This window comes from Puma concolor, chromosome D3, assembly GCF_028749965.1.
Source record: "Puma concolor isolate L17-30 chromosome D3, mPumCon1.1.hap2, whole genome shotgun sequence".
In the NCBI taxonomy this organism is placed as follows: Eukaryota; Metazoa; Chordata; class Mammalia; order Carnivora; family Felidae; genus Puma; species Puma concolor.
The window spans coordinates 7,501,592-7,526,245 of NC_141678.1; the positions used below are offsets into that span (position 1 = coordinate 7,501,592).

Below are 24,654 nucleotides of genomic sequence, written 5' to 3' on the forward strand. Positions count from 1 at the left end.
CCCCCATGCAGCCCCTACTCACTTGGCCTGAGGACGCGCAGGGAGCAGTGCTGGTCCAGCCAGGACAGTGCCGTCCGGTGCAGTTCTTCCAGGCTGCTGGTGGACACTATCCCCTTGAAGGACTCAAACAGCGGCTTGATGATGATACTGAACTGCATTGCACGTGGGTTAAAGAAAACGTAAGCGAGGAGGAGGACCAGCAAACATGTAACCAAGAGTGGGGAGAATGAAGCCCAGCTACAGGTTTGCCCAGGATCAATTCCCCCGGGGCGGGCAAGTGACTGTACAGACAGTGGATGAGAGGCAGACATCTAGGTTAAGACGCACCCTTACATTCCCCTAAAATGTTCCCATCTAACTGTAACTGAGCAACAGGTTAATGACCACTGAGCAGGCCAGAGGCAGGGACTGAGAGGTTTGCTTGGTGTGGCACAGGGTCCTGGCACAACGACAGGAAAACCAACGGTCTTTATGTATACCGGCAAGAATAGGAGAGGCACGCCACAGACCAAATGGTGGAAGCTGCCTGTCTAGAGATAGATGAGGCCTGTGTCTGGTGATAAACACACATGCTGGCTCTTAGTCACATTCTACGTAGGTCTCCCAAACCATCCTAGGCAATCAGCTTAGTGAAGGCAATGAGCTCCATTTTCTCCTTGGTCTGAGCCATGAGTGCCTCTGGTCCAAGCCTCAGCCCAATGAGGAACGTGCCATTTTCCTAAAGAGGTTCTGGCCCATCCCAGCTGTCACCCAGCTCCATCAGTGATGAGGGCAGAGGGAGGCTGGGCCAGCCAGGCAAAGCAGAGGAAACAGAGCCGGTGTCTGTCACCTCTCCTCTCTTCAAAACCAGCCGTCAGAGTGCAAATAAAGCAGATAAAATCCTCTGCTCCCAAACAACTGTCTTCTCAGTGTGTCAGTAACAAGGTGGAGGCACGTGGCCAACCTCCCACGTGTGCAGACCGTCTGAGGCAGAGATGTGGCTGGAAGGGTACGGACAAGGCAGGAGCTGTCCCCCAGAGGGGCCCTGCTGACATCTGGAGTGTGGGCGCACCTTGGCCCCAGACAGACCCCAGCGCTCAGGTGCATGTGCCTCATGACAGCATCAGAGGCCACGTGGTCCAAACCCAGACAACAGCCTCGAGGGAGCTGGTTTCAAATCCTGACTGTGCCACTCGGTCGTTCGTGAGCCCTGGTTTCTCATCCATCACAGGGGCAGCACTCACCCTCCCTAAGTAAGTTACCCCAAGGACTGAGATGGCTGCCAGGAGGTGTCAGATGAGACCCTAGCTCCTTCCTACAGGATTGCCTCTACAAGCGGCTCTAGCTCCTTGCAACCAAGTGTCTTTACTTCCCAGGCACCGAGAGAGCAAACTGGGCCTGTTCTGCCTCCCCAGGAAGCCGTGAGCCGGGACGGTCACCAACGACCGACTCCCTTCACGCCACAGCCCTGGTCAGGCCCCTCTCCCGAGGCGGAAGCCGGCACCGCCTGTTGGATGAGCCCAACGACAACCATTTATGTGGGTTTTTTCTAAAATCGCTGGGGTGTCAGTGTCTGTTGTTTCAGCCTACCCACAGCTGGGGGGTGGGAGAAGCAAGAAAACCCAAAGATACAATCCAGAACTTCCAATTCTGTAGGGTCCGGCTTTTCACATACTCGTCAAACATGTCTCTCATGTGATCGAACTGGCGCCGGGTGACAGGGACTCCTGTGGCGGGGAGCAGCTGCTGGCAGGAGCTGCAACAGGCAGAATCAGAGGCAGCTCAGAGCGGCTGGTGGTGAAGCTGGACCCGGGGCACCGAACAGGCAGGGCCGGCCCGCTGTCGGCCACGGCAGGCCCGAGGGGGGCCTCGGAAGGAGGATGACAAAAACCCAGAGTGCTGCAACCGAGAGGCGGCTACGGGTGACGGGGCTTCTGTGACACGCACACAGGAGCGCAAGGCGCCAGCCCCGGGCCCCGCGTTCCCAGTCTCACATGATGGTGGTGTTGAGCTCCTCGATTTCTTCCCGCAGCCGTCGGGCTTCCTCCTGCATCTGGCTCCGCTCCTGCTGCAGCTTGGTGATGTACTCCACGGTCTTTTGCAGCGTGATGGCGTGGCTGGTCTGTGGGAGGGGCGGTGGGGTCAAAGCCGCAGCGGCCACGGCGACCCTGCCTGTCCACCCGGCACCGAGGCCAATGAAGCGGCTCCCCACCCACCCAATGCCACTCACCAGCTTGGAATTATTAGAGATCAAACTGTTAAGGGTGTCAAAGCCCATCTTGATGTTGAAGCGCCTTTTCTGCTCAGCTGAAATATGCTTCATCTGCCGGTTCTGTTGGGGAATCAAAGGGTCACTGTGATACGGTGCTCTGTAAGGCCACCTCCCCTCCCTGCAGAATGGAGCACCTCGGCAGGGGCCACGACTGCTGCTGGTCGGCACCTCCCAGTCACCCTCAGACCCCTCCTCCACGGACCCAGTTCCCAGCTGCGGCCTCCTGGCATATTACAGGGCTCAATGCTGATTCCGGGGCTCAGGCCTCACTGGTAGGTGGGGGAATGGGAAGAGGGGACCTGATCTCAAGGTTAAGGTAGCAAACGTCCAGGGTCCTGATGCTACACCCCAGCCTGGTGAGCACCAGCCAAGTGCGTGGTTCTCCTTTCCTCTGTGTCCCTAGTAAGGGACGCAGCTGCCCCAGTGGCCCCTTGATATTCTCCTTTCCTCCCCAACCCTCCAAGGAAATCAAGACCCGAGAGAGACCTGTGATACCTTTAGAGCAGCCACATTTTTGGGGTCTGCAGATTTCCCTGAGCAGTTGTTCTGGGGAGACTGGGGACTGGGGCTCTGCTCTGAAGCACATGGAGAGGCCTGCCCTGAGTTTGGGCAATCTCGACCTGAGAAGAACAGAGACTCCTCTTAGAACATGGCCGGCTACAGCAGCTGGAACGGTCCTCACCCATGAAAGGAACCCCTGCAAATCCCAAACCCTGGAAACCCATCCGGAACCTCCCACGGCGACCACAGAGCAAAAACGGTAGAAATGCTTGCCAACACCTCAAGGAAGGTTCTGTTAGGTGTGGACAAGGCCTGAAGAAGGCTGGCTGGACATGGAGTGGGAACACGGTCTGAGCTTGACCAGCCACAGGTTTTGGGGGACACGGAGAGTTTTGAGGGGAGGTGTGACTGCTAACCCAACCTCCTAAAAAGCCACGTGGAGGCAATCTGGGGTTTCCGTAGCATCTATAAGGCTCTGGTTCTTACCCTGTGTGTCAAGTACCCAGGTACCTGTTTATTTTTGTTCTCTCAACGCTACATATACGTTCTCTTATACTTTCTTCAATCCTGCCTACTCCCACGCAAGCCATGTCCTGGTCACTGGCATCTCTCAGGAGTCCCTCTGAGCCCCTGGGGCTGCCCCACTCAGCGCACTCTTTTCCGTGGCACCGATCTCCCTGTGGTGCTCTCTCAGGCAGAACTCCCCCTGCGGCTCTGGCGCCCAGGGTCTGTGCCTCAGAGGACAAGAGGCCACTACCTGAGCCCTAACTTACATCACTGTAGGGGCCTGACTCATAGTCTTTGTCTTTGTCTTTCCGGACTGGAGGCCCTTGTTCCTCCAATTCTCCTTGGACAAGTCCCTGTACTGTCTGATCTCTGTAAGCAAAGATCTCTCCTCCTCGTGTCTTCCTGTTCAGAAAAGACAACCGTTTACACAGAGCTCCAGGAGCAGCCACGCCCTGCTTTTACTTAAGACAAGAAGGCACCTTTGGTCTCCCTCTCTGATGTGGCATCTGAAAGGAAGGAGCCTGGGTTCTGGTTCTACCCCCACCATGAGGGGCAGAGCCTCGGGCAAATCGTTTACCCCTGGCTTCTCAGCTCTTCACTGGGCAAAATCAGTTCTACCCCGACCATCTGGCCAATGGAAGGCCCACGCTGTGGAAATGGGTTCAGCAGATGGGAAGTTCTTGAAAACTAAGGGATGACTACGTTGATGTGTAGACAAGGCCGGGTGGTTTCCGTTTTCTGGAAAACTGCGGACAAGGACTCTTCGGTCCCTTTTCTGGATCAGAACAGGCAGCTCAGAGCCAGGCCTTTCTAAAGGAGTTCAGGGACGGTGGTCCCCCGAGTGCATCAGTTGCCAACACTGCACACGCTTGCCGCCTTTCTGCTGCTGTGGATGATCTGGCACAATGCCGAGCACTTCCTAGCCTGGGCCGCTATCGGGCTTGTAAAATGTCACTGCACATCCTGTGAGTCCAGCCCCAAACCTAGGGAAGCCCACAGGCGGTCTCCCTGACCCAGGAGTGGGAGCTCTCAGTTGGCCCACGAAGTCCCAACTGCTCCGGCTAGAGCACACACTCACTGGAACCCGTGGCAGAGGCCTGCTCGCCCTTCACCAGGGACTCTTGCACTGTGCCTGGAGAGAAGAGCCGAGAGACAGGGGCTGGCTGGCTGCTCGTGGGATGGCCAAGGTCTGTCACCAGGATGCCACTGTGGAACTCCGTGACTCCAGGAGCCTGAGTGACACAGAAGAGAGAGGTCACCCCCAACTATAGTCATGCTGGGTGAGGACCACCCAAGAACAGGGCCACACTGTGGTTATACGGATGCTGAGGGTCTGTCCGGAGCCCTCTCACCCGGGCAATGGAGGCAGGCGTGAGGACCACATTGGACTGGGACACAGTAGAAGCCAACATCCCTTCTCTCTTCAGAGGGCCTGATGTCATAATCACTGCTTGAGGTTGTCCTGAAAAGGCAGCTGCCAGAACAAGAAGGTGAGGGTGGTGTCCCTGAGCCACGGGCGGCCTGGCTGGGCCCAGGCCCAGGCCCACTGCACAGTGCTCCCCAGAAGAAGCATAGCCCCCGTTGCTGCTCAGACATTGCTTTCCTCACCACAGGAAAGACAACACCACAAGGGTACCTGACCTTTGTTTTGTAACTTCTCCTTGAAGGGGACAGATTATAGACCTATAGACCTAGGACGGATTATAGATCACCCGGACCATGCTTTTTCAAACTGGGTTGAGACTAACTTTAAAGGAACAACAGAGGGTATACATAAGAGACTAGATCACACACATGCAGATCAGAACACTCCTTTCACGTCACTCTGTGTGTGTGTGTGCGTGTGTGTGTGACAAGTTTGCAAGCCTCGGGGACAGGGAAATATTCCTCAGGAAGGGGAGACCAGACTCTGGCTTCCCTCCACTGACTTACCTGAGGCGATGCAAGCATTCTTCAATACCAAGGACACGGGCTCAGGTTTGGGAGCAGGCACTATTTTGGGGGGCTGCTTGGGCCTCCCCCCAGTCAAGGAGACCGGTTTGGGTTGCACAAAAGTTAAACAGGGTTGAGAAGGCCCAGCGGTTGGAGGCCGGGTGACTGGAGGCAGTGCCAGGCCACAGGGTGACACCGAGGGGGTGGGATGGTGGGTGGTGATGACAAGGCCCTGGCTCTGGCTGAAGGTGGTGGCAGATGCATCGTGGGTGAGGGTGGCGGAGGCCGTGTGCGTGATGACGGAGGGCGACTTGCTGGCTCCAGCAAACTTCGGCTGTAGGAAGGCGGGTGGAGCCAGGGGGCTCAAGGCAGTGGCTGGGGGTGGGGCTAACGGCAGAGCAGGGGAAGCAGGCGCCGGGGCAGGGCTGGGAGACAGCAAGGGCATGGTGAACACTGGGAGGAAAGGCTGGGGGACACTCAGAGGCTGTGCAGAGGGACCGAAGTCTGTAGGCTGGATAAAGGGGTCTCCAGGTCGGGGAGCTCGATCGCATCCCGGCCTATCCGTAGGGTCTAGGGTGGTGGCTGCAGGAGGTGAAATGAGGCCATCAGGGAGGTTCACGGTGGGGAGAGCAGGGGCTGGCAGGATGCTCTCCTGAGAAAGGAAGGACAAGTGCTGGATCACACAACTTGCCATCACTTCCCGGTACAACACACCACAAAGTCCAACAACGTGTGGTGGGCGCCTGAGCAGAACCGCCGGACAGAGGGACAAGGCGATGGTTCCCGTCCCCATGGCTGCTAACTGGGGGGAACGGAGCTGTGTCTCCCCAGGCATCCGCAGGGGTCTTGTTTCCATTAGGGACTAAATGATAACACAGAGCTCAGACAAAGTGACTGTCTGCACACAGTTGGCTCTAGGCCTGGGAGTATCTTGTTTCTGAAGTCCAGCAGGGGTCCCCCCAAAGTCCCTGCCATCTTCTGTTACAGAGCAGAGGCAGCCTGGATCACAGCTGCTCATGGGGTTCCCCCAGGACAGTTTCACGTATCAACTTCTAGAGGTCACCTCTTCCTAAAAGAGAAACGCTATAAGGAATCGATTGTCAGGATCTCAGTCTCTATAGAAGAACTTCTTCCCAGAGCCAGATGGAAGAAGATGGGGCCAGGTTTCTGGTGTCTAACTGGATACGGGTACCAGCCTGAGAGCCCCTGAGGGCAAAGAGCCATGCCTCATTCAGCTCTGCAGCCCCAACACCTGATAACCAACTACTGTTAATTGTTGAGTAAAAAGTAAGAGAAATACACAGAGCTTATTTTTATTAGCGATCCATGTTTTTCTTTGCTAAGCCTCTCTAGACTGGTCAGAACAGAGCTCACGGCACACAGGTTACGTGCAGCCTTAGGCAGGGGCGCCTGCTTACTGACAGTCTCTCTCCCCTCTTGGATATCTCTGCGTGCTTTCGAGGAGGGCCAGAATAACTTCTTTATGCGTTAGTTGTGTGTTCAGCCCTAGATCTGGCAAGCCCTAGTGTGTTGCTTATGACTGTGTGGTTACTTATTAGCCTGGCCCTCGGCCCCCCTGCCCCCACTCCCTCTACCTGAGCAGGTGGGCTGTTGGGATCTGGTGCAGGTGCTGAGACAGGAGCAGGCAGCACGGAACCAAAAATGGAGCGGCTGGAAGAGAAGAGGTCTGAAAGACAACAGCGGGGGCCTTTGAGCTCCGTGTGCCCATCACATCCTTGAATTAAGAAGATCCAAGCGAACAGGGCACTGAGCCCCAGCTTACCCAGAGGAGTGCCATGGCATTCCCCCCTGAGGGCGATCCCCCCTGAGGTAACTCTGCAGAAAGAGGCCCTCTGATTGGAACCGCTCATGCTGGTAACTAGTGTGGGCTCTGAAATACTCCCAGGCCTGGTGTTTCGTAGGCTCTTACGAGCCCAGTTCTAACTGCAGGACACTGCTGGGAGGCGGCTGTGTTGCCAGCGCCCTCTGCTGCCTAGAGGGAGAACTGCTTACGGTTCTGGGCAAACCTGAGGCTCTGAGACTGCAGGAATGAGAATGGCGATTCCCTTGAGAGAGAACCGTGTGGCAGAAAAGCTTCCCAGACCTTGCAACTACTACCAAAAAAAAAGTAGTTCTGGAAAAATTCCAAATCTTCCCCTCTGCCCATTCTAACAGTCCCCTCCACGAAGGGGAAGCACCAGTGTGCTCTGTCCTGGGCAAAAGGAGATCCCGGCAGCCATGCTCTCTGCCTGCCCCGAGTCCTCACCCTGGAAAGGTTCAAATGTGTCCATGAAGTCCAGGTTGGGCTGCAGGGGGATGAGCCCCGGCTGGATCATGTCGGCATTCCCCAGATGTGCTGCAAGAATCAGAAAGGAGACAGAGGCATCATTCTGCCTTCTCAGGCAATGTTGCAGGAACACATAAAAGGCCTGGAACGGGTCCTCCTGGCCCTGTTCACACTCCAGATTCTTCCAAGGAGAAGTGCAGGGAGATGGCTGGAATTTCTACCTTCTTGTGAGTTCATGGCTATTCTCCCCCTTCAGAAGGCAGGAAAGAAAGTGAGTTTTTATAAGAAAAGTGAAGTGAGTATCCCAACAAGAGCAAGAACAGCTATGCAGAGATCCCTGGTTCTAACTGCTGGTCTGTGGGCTCTTCCCTGAAGGGTAACTGGATGCCTGAATGCTGCCAGGTAAAAGGTCATGCCCAGGAATACCTGATTTTCTTCACAGTGAGTCAGAGGCCCTGTCACTCGGCCTAGGCACAGATCCTCTGCTCAGGGGACAGTATCAGAAATGGCAAACTGATTCAGACCAAATCCCCACCGTCTTCTCACAGTGGCACCACAGGCGTGACAGCTGCCCAGGAAGGCCCATTTGCAGTCCCCACGCTCTCAGTGCACGTGACCCTCAGATGCCAGTGACACTGGCCAATCTTTCTGGCAGCCTGCCCTAAATAAGTGGTGCCCAGCAGCTAAGAGATGGCCTTGAGGCAAATCCTGCCCTGGGGGCCCCAGGGGAGGCGGGCGGGGCTGGCAGAGAAGGACACCAGCTGCGTGTTGGAAGCCAAGGATCCAGAGGTGGGTTACCTATTTCCCGGGGGTTGGGCCAGGCCACCGGCTGGTGAGAGGAAAGTGTGGAGAAGAGGGTGTCGCTGAATTCTGACATGAGCATGTCTGTGTCCAGCAGTGGGTCCTCCTCCATGGGCACCGGGGTCTTCCATCCGTCCCCACGTTTGTGCCAATAAAGCATGTCATCATCCTACCGCCAACAGAAGGGGAAGGACAAGTCCCAGGGGACTGGTGAACTCAGAACTCCCAATCCCATCACGCAGAGAGGCGCTACCCTAGTTTACGGAGCGGCAAGGGCTGCTCTAAGAGATGAGGCGGTGGGTGAGCAGGGAGAACTGGCCTGTTTCCTTAGCCTGCATGTCCTCTGTGTGAGAAGGGGGGTGGCCCCCTTGGAGCTGTGGGGACAGCCTGTGTCCCTACCACCTTCGGCTGCGGGCTTCACCATGGGGCCGCCCACATCATTGCCGCTTCCCGTCAGAGGAGGGTTCCTCTGCGGGTCCTCCCAGCCCCACCGTGCACTCACCCGGGCCAGGCTGGAGAGGTCCTCATCCTTGTGCTGCTGCAGCTGCGGGGAAAAGAGGAGAAAAGAGCTTCACTCAGGGGCCTGGGAGGGGATGAGGCCCTCTCCCTCTCCTGCCAGAACCATCCGGGCCTCTTCTCCCTGGGAGGCCTGTGAGGGGTCTTGCTCTCTGCCGTCGCCAGGCCCACGCTGGGCAGAGATGAGATTCCCAACCAGCGTCTGTGGAATAAACAGCCCCGGTTCGCAGCGGGAGAAACTGAGAGCACAGGTAACACGACCGAAGCAGGTCCACCGCTCGGGCTGGGCTAGAACACTGGCTGCCACGGGAGCAGCAATGGAGCCACGACCTCGGGGGCCAGCGTCTGGATACAGGCCTTCGGTCCTTCCCTCCTCTACGGGGGCTTCCTGCACATGCTCTTCTCGGAGCCCAAGCCGGGTACCCTTTTCTTGAAGTAGGTTCTCCACTTGTGATATTCCCGGATCACGATCTCAATGCGGCTCTTCCAGTACTTCCCTTCTGTGGTGATGGCCTGTGAAGAGAGGCAGGTCACGGTCAAAAGAGGGGCATCCAGGCTGACCGGCAGAACTCAGCCTGAAGACACAGATGTGTCTGACACCGGAAGTCAGCCCCGGGCAGCACGGCTCAGAGGGCCCTGCCACGCGCCTACAACCTCATTCGCCGATGTGTCCCGCCTCTCCGGTGCTACGACCAGCCTCTACCTAAGGACGTGCTTTTATTTCACGACCTCAGATGACCAAGGGCAGCTTCGGCAGCATGGTTCCTAAGGGTCTGGATTGGAGCATGGGTCAGAGAGAGAGCTTGGGCAGGGGAGAGGGAGAGAGATGGGGGGGGAGGGGGGAGACGGAGAGGGAGAGGGAGGGGGAGAGGCGGAGGCGGAGAGGGGGAGGGGGAGGGGGAGGGGAGGGGGAGGGGGAGGGGGAGGGGGAGAGGGAGGGGGAGAGGGAGGGGGAGGGGGAGAGGGAGAGGGAGAGGGAGAGGGAGAGGGAGAGGGAGAGGGAGAGGGAGAGGGAGAGGGAGAGGGAGAGGGAGAGGGAGAGGGCCCTCCGCCCTGGTGCCGGAAGAGCCCTACAGAGAGAGCCAGGGGTACCAGTGAATGCCTGATCCAGGAGACCCTGCCACATTTTCGAAGGGTGAAAACAAACGGCCAATCACAGAAGTTTTAGGTGGAAAGTGTTCAACCTTCCCATCATGCACGTGAGCCCCTTCCAAGATATCCCTGAAGCGCTCTGGCAACAAAGAAATCATGACTGTCTCAGAGAGCCGGCCTCACTTTCAGATTGCTTTTTGTTTACGGCTGGAGTATATTAAAGCGAGTCCCAGGTATCGTTAAGACCCATTTAATTTCACCCAAAAATACTTCACTGTGGGTCTGACAGTGAAGAATCTTCACAGTGGATAATACAGTATTATCACCAAACCCAACAAAATGATATTCCTTAATATTGTCTAATATCAGACACACCCCACAGCTCAAAAGGGTCTTTCATTGGGTTACTTTCTAATTTTTCCCATTCCATCCAAACAGTGAGACGTGCTTGGATAGCACTGAAACAATGCAGAAGGGTGTAAAGGGTACCTGCCTCACTGTAATCCTCCTTCCCAGAAGTACCCACCAATAAAGGATTTCTGTATATCCTTCTAGACTTTTCCTACACACCCACAATCACATAGATACACTTTATTCTTTTTTATTAAAAAAAATTAAAGTTGGGGTGCCTGGGTGGCTCGGTCGGTTAAGCATCCGACTTCGGCTCAGGTCATGATCTCATGGTCCGTGAGTTCGAGCCCCGCGTCGGGCTCTGTGCTGACCGCTCAGAGCCTGGAGCCTGTTTCAGATTCTGTGTCTCCCTCTCTCTCTGCCCCTCCCCCGTTCATGCTCTGTCTCTCTCTGTCTCAAAAATAAATAAACGTTAAAATTTAAAAAAAAAAAAAAAAAAAAAATTAAAGTTTATTTTTGAGAGAGTGCACGCGCGTGCCCACGAGCATGGGTGGGGCAGAGAGAGTGAGGGAGGCATAGAATCCGAAGCAGGCTCCAGGGTCTGAGCTGTCAGCACAGAGCCCAACACGGGCTCAAACCCATAAAGTGTGAGATCATGACCTGAGCCAAAGTCAGACACTTAATTGAGCCACCCAGGTACCTCTAGATACACACTTTAAAAAATTAACATAAAGTTAATAAAATACAGTTGTGCAACTTTTTTTTTCATTTACTATTTCTTCAGTATCTTCCTATCTCAGCATATAAAGATCTGGAAGTCATTTTTTTTAAGGATTTTATTTTTTGAGAGAGAAAGCACGCATGCACGCATAAAAGCTGGGGAGAGGGGTGGGGGGGAAAGGGGGAAGGGGGGAAGGGAGGGAGAGGGAGGGAGAGGGAGGGAGAGGGAGGGAGAGGGAGGGAGAGAGAGGGAGAGAGAGGGAGAGAGAGGGAGAGAGAGGGAGAGAGAGGGAGAGAGAGAGAGAAATCCCAAGCAGGCTCTACACTCAGTGTGGAGCCTGATATGGGGCTCAATCCCATGACCCTGAGATCACGACCTGAACTGAAATCAAGAGTCAGACACTTGGGGTGCCTGAGTGGCTCAGTGGGTTAATGTCCGACTTTGGCTCAGGTCATGATCTCACAGTTTGTGGATTCAAGCGCCACGCTGGGCTCTGTGCTGACAGCTCGGAGCCTGGAGCCTGCTTCAGATTCTGTGTCTCCCTCTCTCTGACCCTTTCCCGCTTGACTCTCTCAAAAATAAACATCAACATTTTTTTTTTTTATAAAAAAAGAAGAGACGCTCAACCGACTGAGCCACCCAGGCGTCCCTTGAGATCATTCTTTGTTGAAGATAATCTGTCTTGTAAGAAGACCAAATCCCTCCCTGCTGACGTCCAGAGAAATGCCAACATTGAGGGTAAGTCCCAGGGAGAGAACCCCTTAGTCCTCAGGTCAGCCCAGCCAGAGAAGAGGGGAGTCCCGTGGGCTGTCACATCCTCATCCTTGAGAGGACACCATGGCGGCCAGGGCAGCAAGGCTAGACCTTTTCCCTGAACCCCCGCTGCGGAATCCACCCCCTATTCCCAGCCCTGGGAGAGCTGCTTCCTCCTGATGAGGGAGGATCCTTTCCAGCTACTAATGGTCCAGGGCCAAGTACCTCTGGCCTGCGATGCTCATCCACTTCAACAGAGCCATCTAGTGGAGTGACGAAGTGGCACACGGGATTCTTGCGCTTCTCCAAATCTGGGCAGAGAAACGAGGAGACATCATTGCTATGACCAAGACCCCTGAAGGAACCCCTGCCCGCTCTGTCCACATGCCCCTCAAGGTGCGGCCCTCCTTCCCTCGAAAATGAGATTTCAGAGAATCAAGGAAAAGAATCTGTAACTCATAGGTAAGGTAGGCAGTCTGGCTTATCAAGAGAAATGCCAGCCTAACCCAAGCATGCCCCCAGCACGCGGATCTCCTACAGAGGCCACAGGATCTACCTGCACGAAAGCCAGCTAGAAACAGAAGGAGGCCCGGGTCTGCATCTTCTTTGAAAATAGGAACTGTTCCCTGACTCTTTGAATGTCACTCTCTGCTATGCCCTCCTTGACTCCCCTGAAAAGAACTAACCCCTCCTTCCTCCTCTGCCTTTACAACACTGGGCCCAAGCGCCTAACCTAACAGTGGGCACGTGATGCTGTGAGCAACTGGCTAACACGTCTGTCTCCTGCAGATTAAAGGCAACTACATGACCACATGACTGGCCCCCCGTGCCTGATGGCCGAGAAGTATCCAGTTCATTAGGATCCGGCTTGGTTTTCCTATCGCTGCAGACTGCCCAGGAGAGGCTTCCTTTTGAGGCACAATGTCTGGAAAGTGGGCTCTGGGGACCCGAGGTGCACAGGCTTCCAGGTGCTAGAACCTTGGGGCCCCCGTGGTCCCCTCCTGCCGGAAGGCCAAGTAGCACTCACACTGCATGTACCACGCCCGCCAGATGGCATTATTGAGCCGTATCTTGTCTCTCCACTGGAGCTTCAGGCCCTTGAAATTCTTCCACTTTGGAGACACCAACTTCCCACTGAAAGGCAAGACCAAGAAGGGAAACTTAGTGGTTCCTCTGAAAATGAAACAAAATCACAAAGTGCCACCCGATCACTCCAGACCTAGAGTAATCTATCACAAGCCACAGGCTAGGCTTGAGAGAATACACACGTCACTCCGGGATTTCTTCAAAGGGATCAGCAGCAAGGAAGGGGGAGGTGCGCGTGGCGGCAATGGTGTCCGCGGCTCGCAGGGGAGGCAGGGCTGGCTGCGGCTGCGAAGTTTGCAGTGGGAGGATGGGTATGTGGTCACTGCCCTAGGCTCCTGGCTTTCACAGGTCTTTTAAATTTTTCATAATAAAAAATTAAGAATCTTTTGATTTTTCAATATAGCAAACCATCACGTTGTGCATCTTCTGAAACTTGTGCAATGTTGTATGTCGATTACAACCCAATAAGGCTGGGGCGAAAAAAGAAAGAAGGAAATCTGCTGGCGACTGAATGAAAGCCAAGCTCCTTTAACCTGGTCCGTCTCCTTTGCCACCAGTCCCCAGGAGGCACTTACAATACAGGCACACAAGTGTCCCACTGGCCTTAGAGCCTGTGGGGCCCTCTCCTGCCTCCAGGCCTGTGCGCACACGGTCTTCACTCTTCATGGAGCTCCTGCCACCTGCTCGTCCTTTAACACGCTGCTGCAATGCCATCTGGCCTCCCCCAGGCTGCTGCTGACCCCTTCAGGGCTCCCTGAGCACCATTCAGACTCAAAGGCAGCACCGAGCTACCCTCCACAAAGCAATGTCTACACCCACACCTCCACGCAGCCCGTGAGATGTCATCACCCTGAGCACCCAGCGGAGAACCTGGCATACAGCAGGGGCTCAGGTAATAACTGTTCGCCGGATGAGTTAAAGAGCCCCACACACCAAGCTAACAGCAGGCGAGGCGCACCACCTGGCACAGCCTTCTCGGAGAGTTGAGTTTTCCAAGTGCTAAGACAGAAGCCACCTCTGGGTGGCTGACACAGGGTTTCCCTTCTTCAGAGGGCATGAGGCGTGCAAGGCGCCATCTTCGGTCCACATCCAAGGGGGATCAGGGCGTTCTACCTGTGAGCCACAGCCCTGCCTCTTCTGCTGACCCAACTCAGAAAGACCTTGTGAGGAAGAACAACAGTTATCTCCAGAGACGGCACCCAAACAGGAAGACTTACCGGAACCCGAGAACCTGGCTTATAAAGCAAAGCCCCTGGCTATGCGCCTGGCAAAGACCTCAAGCCTCCCCCACTCACCCCAGGGAGCCAGGCTTCAGATGACACAGGCCAGAAGGCTACGATCCGCAGAGAGAAAACATCACAGGACGCCCTCGTAAGAATCGGAGGGACGGACAGCAGCAGCCTCAGCTCAAAGGGTTAGAGGCTTCAAACCTGTCACACACCCTCCTTGCTGCCTGTCCCCAGTCCAAAGGCACTCCTAACCCAGCTCCGAGTGGTCCACTTGCACTGAGGGCCAGTGGCCAGGGCTGGAGCCTCGGCTGCATCATACGTGCACCGGGCAGCTTTTGCAGTTGGGTAACCTGTCTGACAGCTGGATAGTAGTAACTCAGGATGATACCATCTCCTCCAGAGTATGTGCATAAGGAATAAGTGACAGTGTGTATGTATGTACACATATACACTTAGACACATATAACTGGTAAGCCTAAAGCAAAATATGTTATTAATAGCCATCTCCAAGTTACTTCTGAAAAGCCCGAGTCTTAACACCCCCTGACTTGAAAAGTTCTTTCTTTCGTGTTTGCCACCACTGTCACGTGGCTCTTCCTTCCCCACAGGAGGAAAAAAGTGACACCCATGGGCCCACCCTCAATACCAGTGAACAAAGACCTGGGCAGAGGTCAGCCTGTCCAAGCGCTTTGAAGGCAGGAACTGGGTCTCATTCCCTCATTCGAGAAGGGCGAGCGCTACAAGCAGAGGAAAGGGGCAGATGGGGAAATGAGGCCCCGCCCCTGGGGAGCATACAAGGTGCTGAGGGTCATAAAGAAGGACAGAGGGCTGGGGTAGCACACAGCCTTATAACCAACCCAGTCAGAGCAGTCAGAAGAGGCTTTCTGAAGGCGGTGACATCTCAGCCAAGGCCTGGAGGCTCAGGAAACTTGGGCTAACCACAAGGTGGCGAGTGGTCCCTGCCTGTGACAGCCTTGATGTGAGCCAGAACATGCCTGGTCGGGAGCTCCAGGACGAGGCGGAGCGCCGGGGGAGGCGTGCAGGGTGCTTTAAACCGGGCTGGGGAGCAGAGTAGATTAGGTCCCTCGGCTTGGCAAACCAACCCTCCCTCCCTCCCCTCCTCTGCAAGATCTTTCAGCAACTTAGTATCTAGCCAGGCAGGTGGTTCCAGGGGGAAAAAAACAATTAGAAAACTCCCTCTTTTTTTTTTATTTCCTTAAGGGGAAAAAAACCCACTTTTTCTATAACTGACAGCTTCCTCTTACCAAAGCCCAGGATTCAAAGGCCACCTGCACAGAGGGCTGCTGAGGGCAGAAGCCCAGAAGGGTTACAATGCAAACGAGGAAGGACCCTGGAGAAGAGAACAACCTCTGGTGTCCTGCCGTGTCTGTTAAGAACTAACCACTGGGTGGGGCGCCTGGGTGGCTGCATCCATGCTTAAGCATCCGACTCAATTCTGATCTCGCCTCGCGTCCTGATCTCACGGTTAGTGAGTTCCAGCCCCCCGACAGGCTCTGTGCTGACAGCTCAGGGCCCAGAGCCTGCTTCGGATTCTGTGTCTCCCTCTCTCTCTGCCCCTCCCCACTGCGCACGCACGCTCTCTCTCAAAAACAAATAAGCATTAAAAATGTTTTTAAAAAATTAAAGAAAATACCCATGACTCACGGGCGCCTGGGTGTCTGTCGGTTGAGCGTCCGATCTCGCGGTTCATGAGTTTGAGCCCATGAGAGTGTCTCCCTCTCTCTCTGCCCCTCCCCCACCGCACACATGCGCGCGTGCGTGCTCTCTCTCTTGCTCCCAAAAATAAATAAACATTAAAAAAAAGAAGAAAACAGAAAATGACTGACATGTGCATAAGACCATCTTCTCAAAGAGGCCAGATCATGCTGACAGCTTCAATCACTTAAAATGAAGAGGTATGATGATACAGAGAGAGCTCAAACCCTACAGGCTAGACACCAAATCTGATGGGGGCAGTCTGGGGTTCTCTTCTTCTTCCTCCTCGCTTGCTGAAATGCTTCACTTTTCCTTGACGTTTATGTCAAATTTGGCCAAACTTCAGCACAAATATATAGGAGGTCAGAATATACAACTGGTATCACAGCATCCCAGATTTCTGTAATATCTCAACAGTCAACAGGTGGTGCTCAACCAACACAAAGAAGTGAGTCCAAAACCAAAACTTAAACCACCGCCAGACGTAGAGACAGTGAAAGAGCTGCAAGGATGGTTTTCACGGTGACTGACCGCTTCTTGCCCACACAAATTTCAAGAAAGATCTTACGAAGGAGCACGCACGCTTCTATGCATCAAGGTACTACAGAGAAAAAAGGATTCCATAGACACGTTTTTAGGAAAATATGGGCATAATTTCTGTAAATCTCCTCACTGCCTTTGGTGCTCTGAGGTCCCTGCCAATCTTCAAGGGGAGAAGAGGAGACATTCCTTATGTAGACATCCACAGACCAAACCTGGGACTCTTTCCATGGGGGGTACCCAAAGTCTCATTTCCTGGGGGACATACAAGGAAAGGCTGCTCTAAACACTTGTAAACGGGAACCTGCAGCTCCCTGGAGAGCTCCCTACAACAGTAGCCCCCAAAGCATCTGTAGTCGGGCTTCTGGTCCCCCCAACCCTGCCCCAGCTTAACTCCTCTTCCAGACATGGCTGACAGGGGTACTTCTTGGTCTAACTCAGGATTATGCCACATTCCTCCCTTTAAAGTGTAACCAGAAACACATTACAAAGATTTCAGAGACCACAGCTTCTATGTTTACCAAAGCCCTCTTCTGGCCTAACCTCCCCAAACTGCCCTCCTACATGCCCCGTGGGCCTCCCTGTTGGAACAGTGACCCCAGATTCTCCCCAAACTAAGAGAAGGCCAAGGTCTATGGCTGACTCATTCCAGCACAGTGCCTGGTACATGGGAGGCGCTTGTAAACATGGAGCCGCTAAATGAGTACTAACCCTTTCTTTCCATAATGAAAAATCTTCATATGGCCCTGCCACGGGCCACTCTCCTAGAAGACAGGTTCACGACCCGGAACAGGAAATTCAGAGTACAACAAAGGTCTCCCTCAAAACTGCTGTTGGATGGACTAGCAAACTCTGAATTCTTCAGCGGGCTGGTAAGAGACCACTTTGGAATGGAAGCTTTGCACAAATAGGAGTTGAAATAAAGAACAGGGGTGGACGGGACCAGGAGGGGATTTTTGGATTCTGTCCATCCCAGGTAGGATTAACTTCTAACGCCCAGTTGGACCATTCTCTCCAAAAGAAAGCAGGCAGAGGGCTCCAGGGCCTGTCACTACAGGCCCCAGAAGAGGAGCGGGGCCCATGCGTTTGTTCACTGAACCATACTTGCTTGTTGCGGGGCCAGCACTTCTTTGCCATTCCTAGAAATGCTTCCTGGATGCTCACTAGCAAAACGGCACTAGGCCTGCATCCCCCTCACTCCCACCCGGCTATGTGACGTGTGTGTCGGCAGTGAGCGCAGTGAGCACAGCGAGCAGAGAACGAGGAACTGGAGTGGGTGGTCCAGGCCCCTCCCCTCCTCTCCTCTTGGGAGCAAGCTGCCATTCATCCTGCTCTGCTCCTACAGAGCCCAGGGCGGGGCTGGGGCCTGTCCTAGGCCCAGGACCACCTGGAAAGGCAGTCTGGGGCTCACTTGTAAGCCATACACTCAGCTTGATCAACAATAAAAGTAATATTCTGGCTGCTATCTACTGACTTTTTTATTGCGGTAAAGCACATTTAGCATAAAATTGACCATTTTAACCATTTGATTACAGCGTACAATTCAGTAGCATTAAGCACATCCACAATGCTGTGCACCCATCACTGCCACCTAGTTTCGGAACGGTTTTCATCGCCCCAAAAGGAAACCCTGTACCCGTGGAGCAGTCACTCCCCATGTCCTCCTTCCCTTGCCCTGGCAACCACTCATCTACTTTCTGCGGCCATTTGTGTGTGGCTTCCTTCCCTAAGCACCCTGGTTTCAAGGGTCATCTGCGTTGTACCACGTGCTAGTGTTTCATTCTTTTCCACGGCCGAATCCTACTCTGCTGGATGGACAGACTCCCTTTGTTTGGTGTTTCACCTTTCGGCTGTCGTGACTAGTGCTGCTGTGGACCAACTGCTTTACTTCCCAAACAGTTCAGCACTCTGGCAGGGGAGAGGGGTCTGATCGTTCAGCTGGCGCTGTGGACACAACGATGGGCAAAAACAACGTGAACTTTGCCGGGGGGCAAGCGGACAACTGTCTATTGACACTTTCAATGCACACCACTTTGGCCCCCAAGTCCACCATCAGGAATGGATTCTGCAGACTCAAGTGCACATGTGTACAAGGACACACACGGAAAGACATCAAACAGCAGTGCTGATGTGGCAGAAAAAGGCTGGAAACGACCTACACATTCATCAAAGGAACTGCTTTAGCGACTGCTATATGCACACAGAGGGACACTATGGGGCACTTAAAAAAAAACCCCACATTTTATGCGCTGATAGACAGGCAAGGTCTACAAGCTGTATTAAGTGAGAAGAAAACTAAGGTGCAAGATGGACAGCATGGCGACCATGTGTATTTATAACAGAAAGATATGTGCACAAGACACACGGGATGCGGGAGGGGGGAGAGGAGACAGACTGTCAATCTCAGAAAGACACACAAGAAACAGGTAACAGTGAAACAGTGATTTCCCTTTAGAGAGCTCAACTGGAGAATTAACGGGTTCAGTTGGCAACCTCGTTTTCACTGTTTACTAGTTTATACTGCTTAAATACAAGAATATATATATATTTATTATTACTTTTTTTTTTTTTTCAAAATAAATAAGGCAAAGAGACCAGGTACAGTGAAAGACTTATAGGGTTTCTAGTTAATCAGGGAAGGCAATTAATCACATGAGCAGATAGAAGATTTGGTGCAAGTCAATTTTGTGAACTAGACTCAAGTATGAGGATAATGCTCATTAAGTGGTTTCTTTAATGAGTGAGTAGATGTGCAATGCTCAGACTGGTCTCTCTTCCAGGACTCTGACTCTTTTTCTTCAAAAGAGCGGTCTCTATTGGCTTTCCTAGGATCTGGGCCTGGTTCCACAGGCTGCCAGGAGCCAAAACTAACAGGCTCCCGACAGACAAAGGTTCATTGAGGAGCCAAGGCGTGGGGAGCAGGCACAGGGACAGGCACCGCAGGAGGAGGGCATTGTGTCTAACGGACTCGCCCAACTGCGGGCCTCCGGCCCAAGCAGAGCCTCCTCCCAGAGGCAGCTCAGTGAGGTTGCCAGGCCCTGCTCTCACGCCTAAACATGGGTCCTCTCTCCTACACCAGCAATTCATCCTCCTCGTGGCTCACTTGGTGTCTATTTTATTTTTTACATTCAAAGAAAGTTCTGTTGGAGAAGCGGATTCTGAGGGCAACGGAGGGAAAGCAGGAATATGGACTCCTGAGGTCCTTGTCTCAGGTCTTGTCCTACTGACAAGGTGAGCGAGTGTGTGTGTGTGTGTGTGTGTGTGTGTGTGTGTGTGTATGCTGGCGTATGTGGTGTGTGAGGTGTGTGTGTGGTTGTGAGAGAGAGCACACTGTGTATACAGGTGCATCTGCCCTCATGTATGACATGCTTGTGGTCACACCCTTGTGAGGGATTGTATTGGTTTTGTGTAAAAAAGCAGGGAGTAATCATTTCATTGACCATCAAAAATTAAAGCCAGTTGAAGGAGGTGAAACCAGGCAAAATCAGAGTAGCTGCAGTGGTGACTTCTTCACCCCGTCTGTAAATGCTGGTGACCTGTGTCCTTGTTGGGAGCACTCCCTCCTGTGCCCTGGCCTTCCACCAGGGGACACACACCGCCGAGCTTATACCATTTCCAAGCCAACAAGGCAAGGAGAGTAGTTTCCACTTCTGGACAAGTCACGTGAGCCGTCCAAGCTCCACCTTCTCTAAAATGGTGACGGTGTCCACCTCACAGGGAGGATTACAGGCAGGCACGAAAGGGCAGAGGAAGTAGCAGCCAATGCTGGGGCACGTTGCTGAACAGCAGTCAGTTCCGGGCCATGTTGCTGGGTTTTTAAACCTGTTGTTGCCCGTCAGATTGTAGCCATAACTGGACTTTCAGGCAGGAGCAGGGATGCTGGGCAGGGCATCACTTAAAGGCAGATTCATGGGGCACCTGGTGGCTCAGTCAGTTGAGCATTTGACTTCACGGAAATCACGGCTCAGGTCGTGATTTCATGGTTTGTGGGTTTGAGCCCCAAGCTGGACTTTGTGCTGGCAGCTCAGAGCCTAGAGCCTGCTTTGGATTTGGTGTCTCCTTCTCTCTCTGTCCCTCCCCCACTCATGCTCCATCTCTCAAAGATAAATAAATGTTAAAACATTTTTAAAAAATTTAAAGCCAGATTCATATGTTTATTTGCCAAGAGACTAAACTTAGATCCAGATCCCAGGGTGTTCTGATTCCTCTGGACCAGGTACAGGGCCAGACTTAGAACAAGAAAAAGTGGTGTATCACTTCAATTTGCACCATTTGTTAATAAACTTTAATACTTAAAAAAAAATCTGTGCATTAGCCATGTGTCTCTTATACTGTAGGAGCTATCTGTGCCCTTCATCTTTTTTTTTTTTTTAATTTTTTTTTTCAACGTTTTTTATTTTATTTTTGGGACAGAGAGAGACAGAGCATGAACAGGGGAGGGGCAGAGAGAGAGGGAGACACAGAATCGGAAGCAGGCTCCAGGCTCCGAGCCATCAGCCCAGAGCCTGACGCGGGGCTCGAACTCACGGACCGTGAGATCGTGACCTGGCTGAAGTCGGACGCTTAACCGACTGCGCCACCCAGGCGCCCCAACCCTTCATCTTTTAAAAAACTTTTTATTTTGAAATAATTATAGACTCACAGGAAGTTACAAAAACTAGCACAAAGAGTCCTCTGGATATTTCACCCAGCTTTCCCCAGGGGCGGCATCCTCTGCGGCTGGGACACAATCTCACCACCGGGAAACTGACTTTGGCATATCAGTGTTACCGAGACTACAAATCTTACTCCTTTTTCGCCATCCGTTAAAATGTCCATCGTCTTTCCCTTGCTATTTTATGTTGGTAACACCATAACATTGATTTGTGATGTTTCCGCAAATGTTTACCTTAAGTTTTGGAGTTTTACTTCTTTATATAGCATATCTTCAAATAAGTAGGTTATCCATTTGTGTAGTCCTATCTACCGGTCTTCCTTTAAAATTTCTTTTAGCTTCCCTGCCTGCCCGTCTACCCCATCCAGAGATTGTTTCCTTTAATCTCTTTTTTAGCTTTTTTAGTCTTACTGATTTTAAAATGAATTATACACCCACACTCAAAGAAAATTCAAACAATACAAAACAGTACAAAACAAAAGCAAAGTCACCTGCAATTCCACCACCTAGAAATAACTGTCGTCTAAATTTTGGTGATAATATTATGTAGTGAAGAAATAACCTATCCAAAGAGAAGTCTGGCCTTTGCCCTCAAGCTCCTAGGAAGTGACCTCTACGCCCCTGGAATGTCCTGCCTGATAGTAGTGTCTTTGTTTGCCTGGGGGCGTTGGTCAGAGGAGAATCTCACACAATCTGATTCACTCTAGCGCTCTGCACCAAACAGTATCAGTTCCAATCTCCAGAGGAACTGATAACTAAAGGCATCAGCTAGATCTCCAGGAGGGGCTGGAGACCAGAAAGTGGCCACACAGGCAGAATGTCATCAAGTAAAACTGCGACCGCCAGCGACTCAGGTGAGCTTCCCTGACTGGCAGTGCTCTGCGTGCACTGTCACACACTGTGGTGGGAAGGAGGTCACGCCACCAGAAGAGGACAACCAAGGGCACCACCTTTGAACACCTCTTCGACTCTGCCCTGTGCACCCCTTCCTTCCCTTGGATAACTCAATTAGAAGCTTTTCCCTGTAATACACTGTAATGAAGAGTGGAACGGTTTTCAGTGAGTTCTGGGAGTCCTTCTATAGAATTATTCAACCTGAAGATGGTTTCCGGGAACTCCTCCAACTTATAATTGGTGTGAGAAGTAAGGGCAGTCTTGTGAACTATTATCCCCAACTTTGTAGTTGACCCTTAAGTCCTTGTAATACACATATTTTCATATATATGAATAAACGTAATATTTAAATGTTGGATGATACTGTTTTATAATTCATTTATCATTTATGTTATAGACATCTTATTGTGTCAATATAGTTTTATATATATTCTTAATGTTTGTTTATTTTTGAGAGAGAGAGAGCATGCGCACGCAAGCCGGGAAGGGGCAGAGAGACAGGGAGACAGAATCTGAAGCAGACTTTAGGCTCTGAGCTGTCAGCACAGAGCCCGACACAGGGCTCGAACTCACTAACTGTGAGATCATGACCTGAGCCCAAGTCAGACGCTTAACCGACTGAGCCACCCAGGCGTCCCTCCCTGTTGGATTAAAATGCCCTCTTCAGGGACACCTGGGTGGCTCAGATGCTTAAGCATCTGACTCTTGATTTCAGCTCAGGTCACGATCTCCTGGTTGGTGAATTTGAGACCCGTGTCGGGATCCACACTGAGTGTGGAGTCTGCTTGGGACTCTCTCTCCCTCTACTCCTCCCCTGCTCATGTGCACACTCCTGCTCTCTCGCTCTAAAAAAAAATTTTTTTTAATACCATTTTCATCATACACCTCGTTCCCACATACGTACTTGGGGCTATTTCTGAACACACTATTTCTTTTGGTGTTTGTGCATATGTTTTTAATGGTTTCACTTTTTACATTCAACTCTGATTCTTCTGGGGAAAAGAATCAGTTTACTTCTTTACAGAGCTCACCAAAATAAATTCCAACCAGCTATCTGATTGCTTCACCTTCCCCAACTAATTTATGAGATTTCCATTAACAGATCTTAAATTATAATATACACCAGGGTCTGTTCTAGTGCCTCGTGTCACTGATCATGTCCAATCCTGTGCTAGTATCACACTGATCTAGTAACTATAAATTTGTAATATGCTATCTAGGTAACGTTGGTCTCCATCACTTTTGTTTTACTGTTAGAATCCTTGCCTATTTGCTCTTCCACGTTCCAATGTTACAATCACATTGTCAAATCTCAAAAGACAGCTCTTCTGGTATTTTTATTAGAGTCGTGCTTAATAAATTAACGCAGGCAGGGCTGACCATTCCAGTTGGGTCATCTCCATCCCAGATCAGTGTATGTTTCTCCACTTATTCAAGCCACTTACCCTACTTAAAATGTCAGAGACATCTGAAGCTGTCTAGTATTCTATAATTTACTCCATCTGTGTCCTTCACATTTCTAACCACATACTTCTACTAACGTTTTAAAACAATGTAAAAAGACAATTTAGAAAGCTAGAATCGGCAAGTCACATAGTCACACACCCAAATACAAACACCGTCCACATTTTACTGCATTCGACCTAGCCACCCACCCCTCAACCCCGTAGCTACGATGGTAACGGCCGCCCTCACCTTGATCAAAGTGGCTAAGCCACAGACACAAGTCAGAAGCTTCTACCGTATCAGCACCAGGAATAACTACCCTCAAAGAATCCTGCCGTTTCCTAGCACTTTTATCCACCTACGCAGAAAGGTAATTAGTAGGTTCCAACATTCACCAAGGTTAAGATTTTTATGTAAAGGGGCGCCTGGGTGGCGCAGTTGGTTGAGCGTCCGACTTCAGCCAGGTCACGATCTCGCGGTCCGTGAGTTCGAGCCCCACGTCAGGCTCTGGGCTGATGGCTCGGAGCCTGGAGCCTGTTTCCAATTCTGTGTCTCCCTCTCTCTCTGCCCCTCCCCCGTTCATGCTCTGTCTCTCTCTGTCCCAAAAATAAATAAACGTTGAAAAAAAAAAAAAAAGATTTTTATGTAAAGTATGAAAAACTCCACCCCTTACAGACATCTGGCTTACAGAGGAAGTAAATTAACAAAGGTCTCCAGCCAGAGTACATACCTGCAGTCAGGACTCTAGATAGAAACTGTCTACCACAAATGTAAGAGAAAGAGATGCACAGATGTTTCTGAGTTCCTATGAAGACTGGCAAGAAATAAATCTGTTACTATTATTATTGTTATGACCATTATTAGTCATTTTCAAGGCACTGCCAGCTATCTAGCCCACTTAAAAGGCACCGAAATCTGAAGATGTCTGATGCATTTCAAAGGATAAGGTAACACCCTCCAGGTAGCCAAGACATATAAATAGTCTTTAAAAGCATTGGCTCCTTTCCTAAGTCAGTTTGACAATTAAAGAAAACCCATGGAATCTGCTCTCTATTGAATTTGAAACCCCAAACCTCGACCTTGACAATAACTGGGGTCGTAGTGACAGTAGGGTTAAGTAGGTATGGGGGCATCTATCAAATCCTCACTTTTCTGGGGCAGAAGCTGGAGCCAGTAGTTAAATCTACAGAGCACCTATTATAATGCTGTGTAAAATGGTGCTTAACAAAAGAAATGAATTGATGAAAAGAATTAGAACCTTTTCAGGTTGCACGTGGGCTATACAGCATGAACACTGTTCCCAGATTTATCTGGCTGAGACACCACTTTCTTCATGAAACTATCCTGATCCGCTTATTTGACACTGTTCTAGCCGCT

The 24,654-nt window shown here is 51.8% G+C and overlaps 1 protein-coding gene across 1 annotated transcript in view; it reads right to left on the reverse strand.

The window, feature by feature from the left end:
- Nucleotides 1–24,654, reverse strand: part of MLXIP (MLX interacting protein) — a 62,957-nt gene that overhangs the window by 5,407 nt on the left and 32,896 nt on the right. The window contains exons 2-16 of the mRNA XM_086681603.1: nucleotides 12,740–12,846; nucleotides 11,938–12,023; nucleotides 9,219–9,308; nucleotides 8,782–8,823; nucleotides 8,277–8,448; nucleotides 7,458–7,547; nucleotides 6,787–6,878; nucleotides 5,192–5,843; nucleotides 4,612–4,733; nucleotides 4,338–4,491; nucleotides 2,747–2,871; nucleotides 2,210–2,311; nucleotides 1,974–2,101; nucleotides 1,612–1,735; nucleotides 23–152 (exon numbers count right to left, since the gene is read on the reverse strand). Coding sequence (XP_086537729.1) covers nucleotides 23–152; nucleotides 1,612–1,735; nucleotides 1,974–2,101; nucleotides 2,210–2,311; nucleotides 2,747–2,871; nucleotides 4,338–4,491; nucleotides 4,612–4,733; nucleotides 5,192–5,843; nucleotides 6,787–6,878; nucleotides 7,458–7,547; nucleotides 8,277–8,448; nucleotides 8,782–8,823; nucleotides 9,219–9,308; nucleotides 11,938–12,023; nucleotides 12,740–12,846 — 2,216 coding nt within the window. The remainder of the gene's footprint in view (nucleotides 1–22; nucleotides 153–1,611; nucleotides 1,736–1,973; nucleotides 2,102–2,209; nucleotides 2,312–2,746; nucleotides 2,872–4,337; nucleotides 4,492–4,611; nucleotides 4,734–5,191; nucleotides 5,844–6,786; nucleotides 6,879–7,457; nucleotides 7,548–8,276; nucleotides 8,449–8,781; nucleotides 8,824–9,218; nucleotides 9,309–11,937; nucleotides 12,024–12,739; nucleotides 12,847–24,654) is intronic.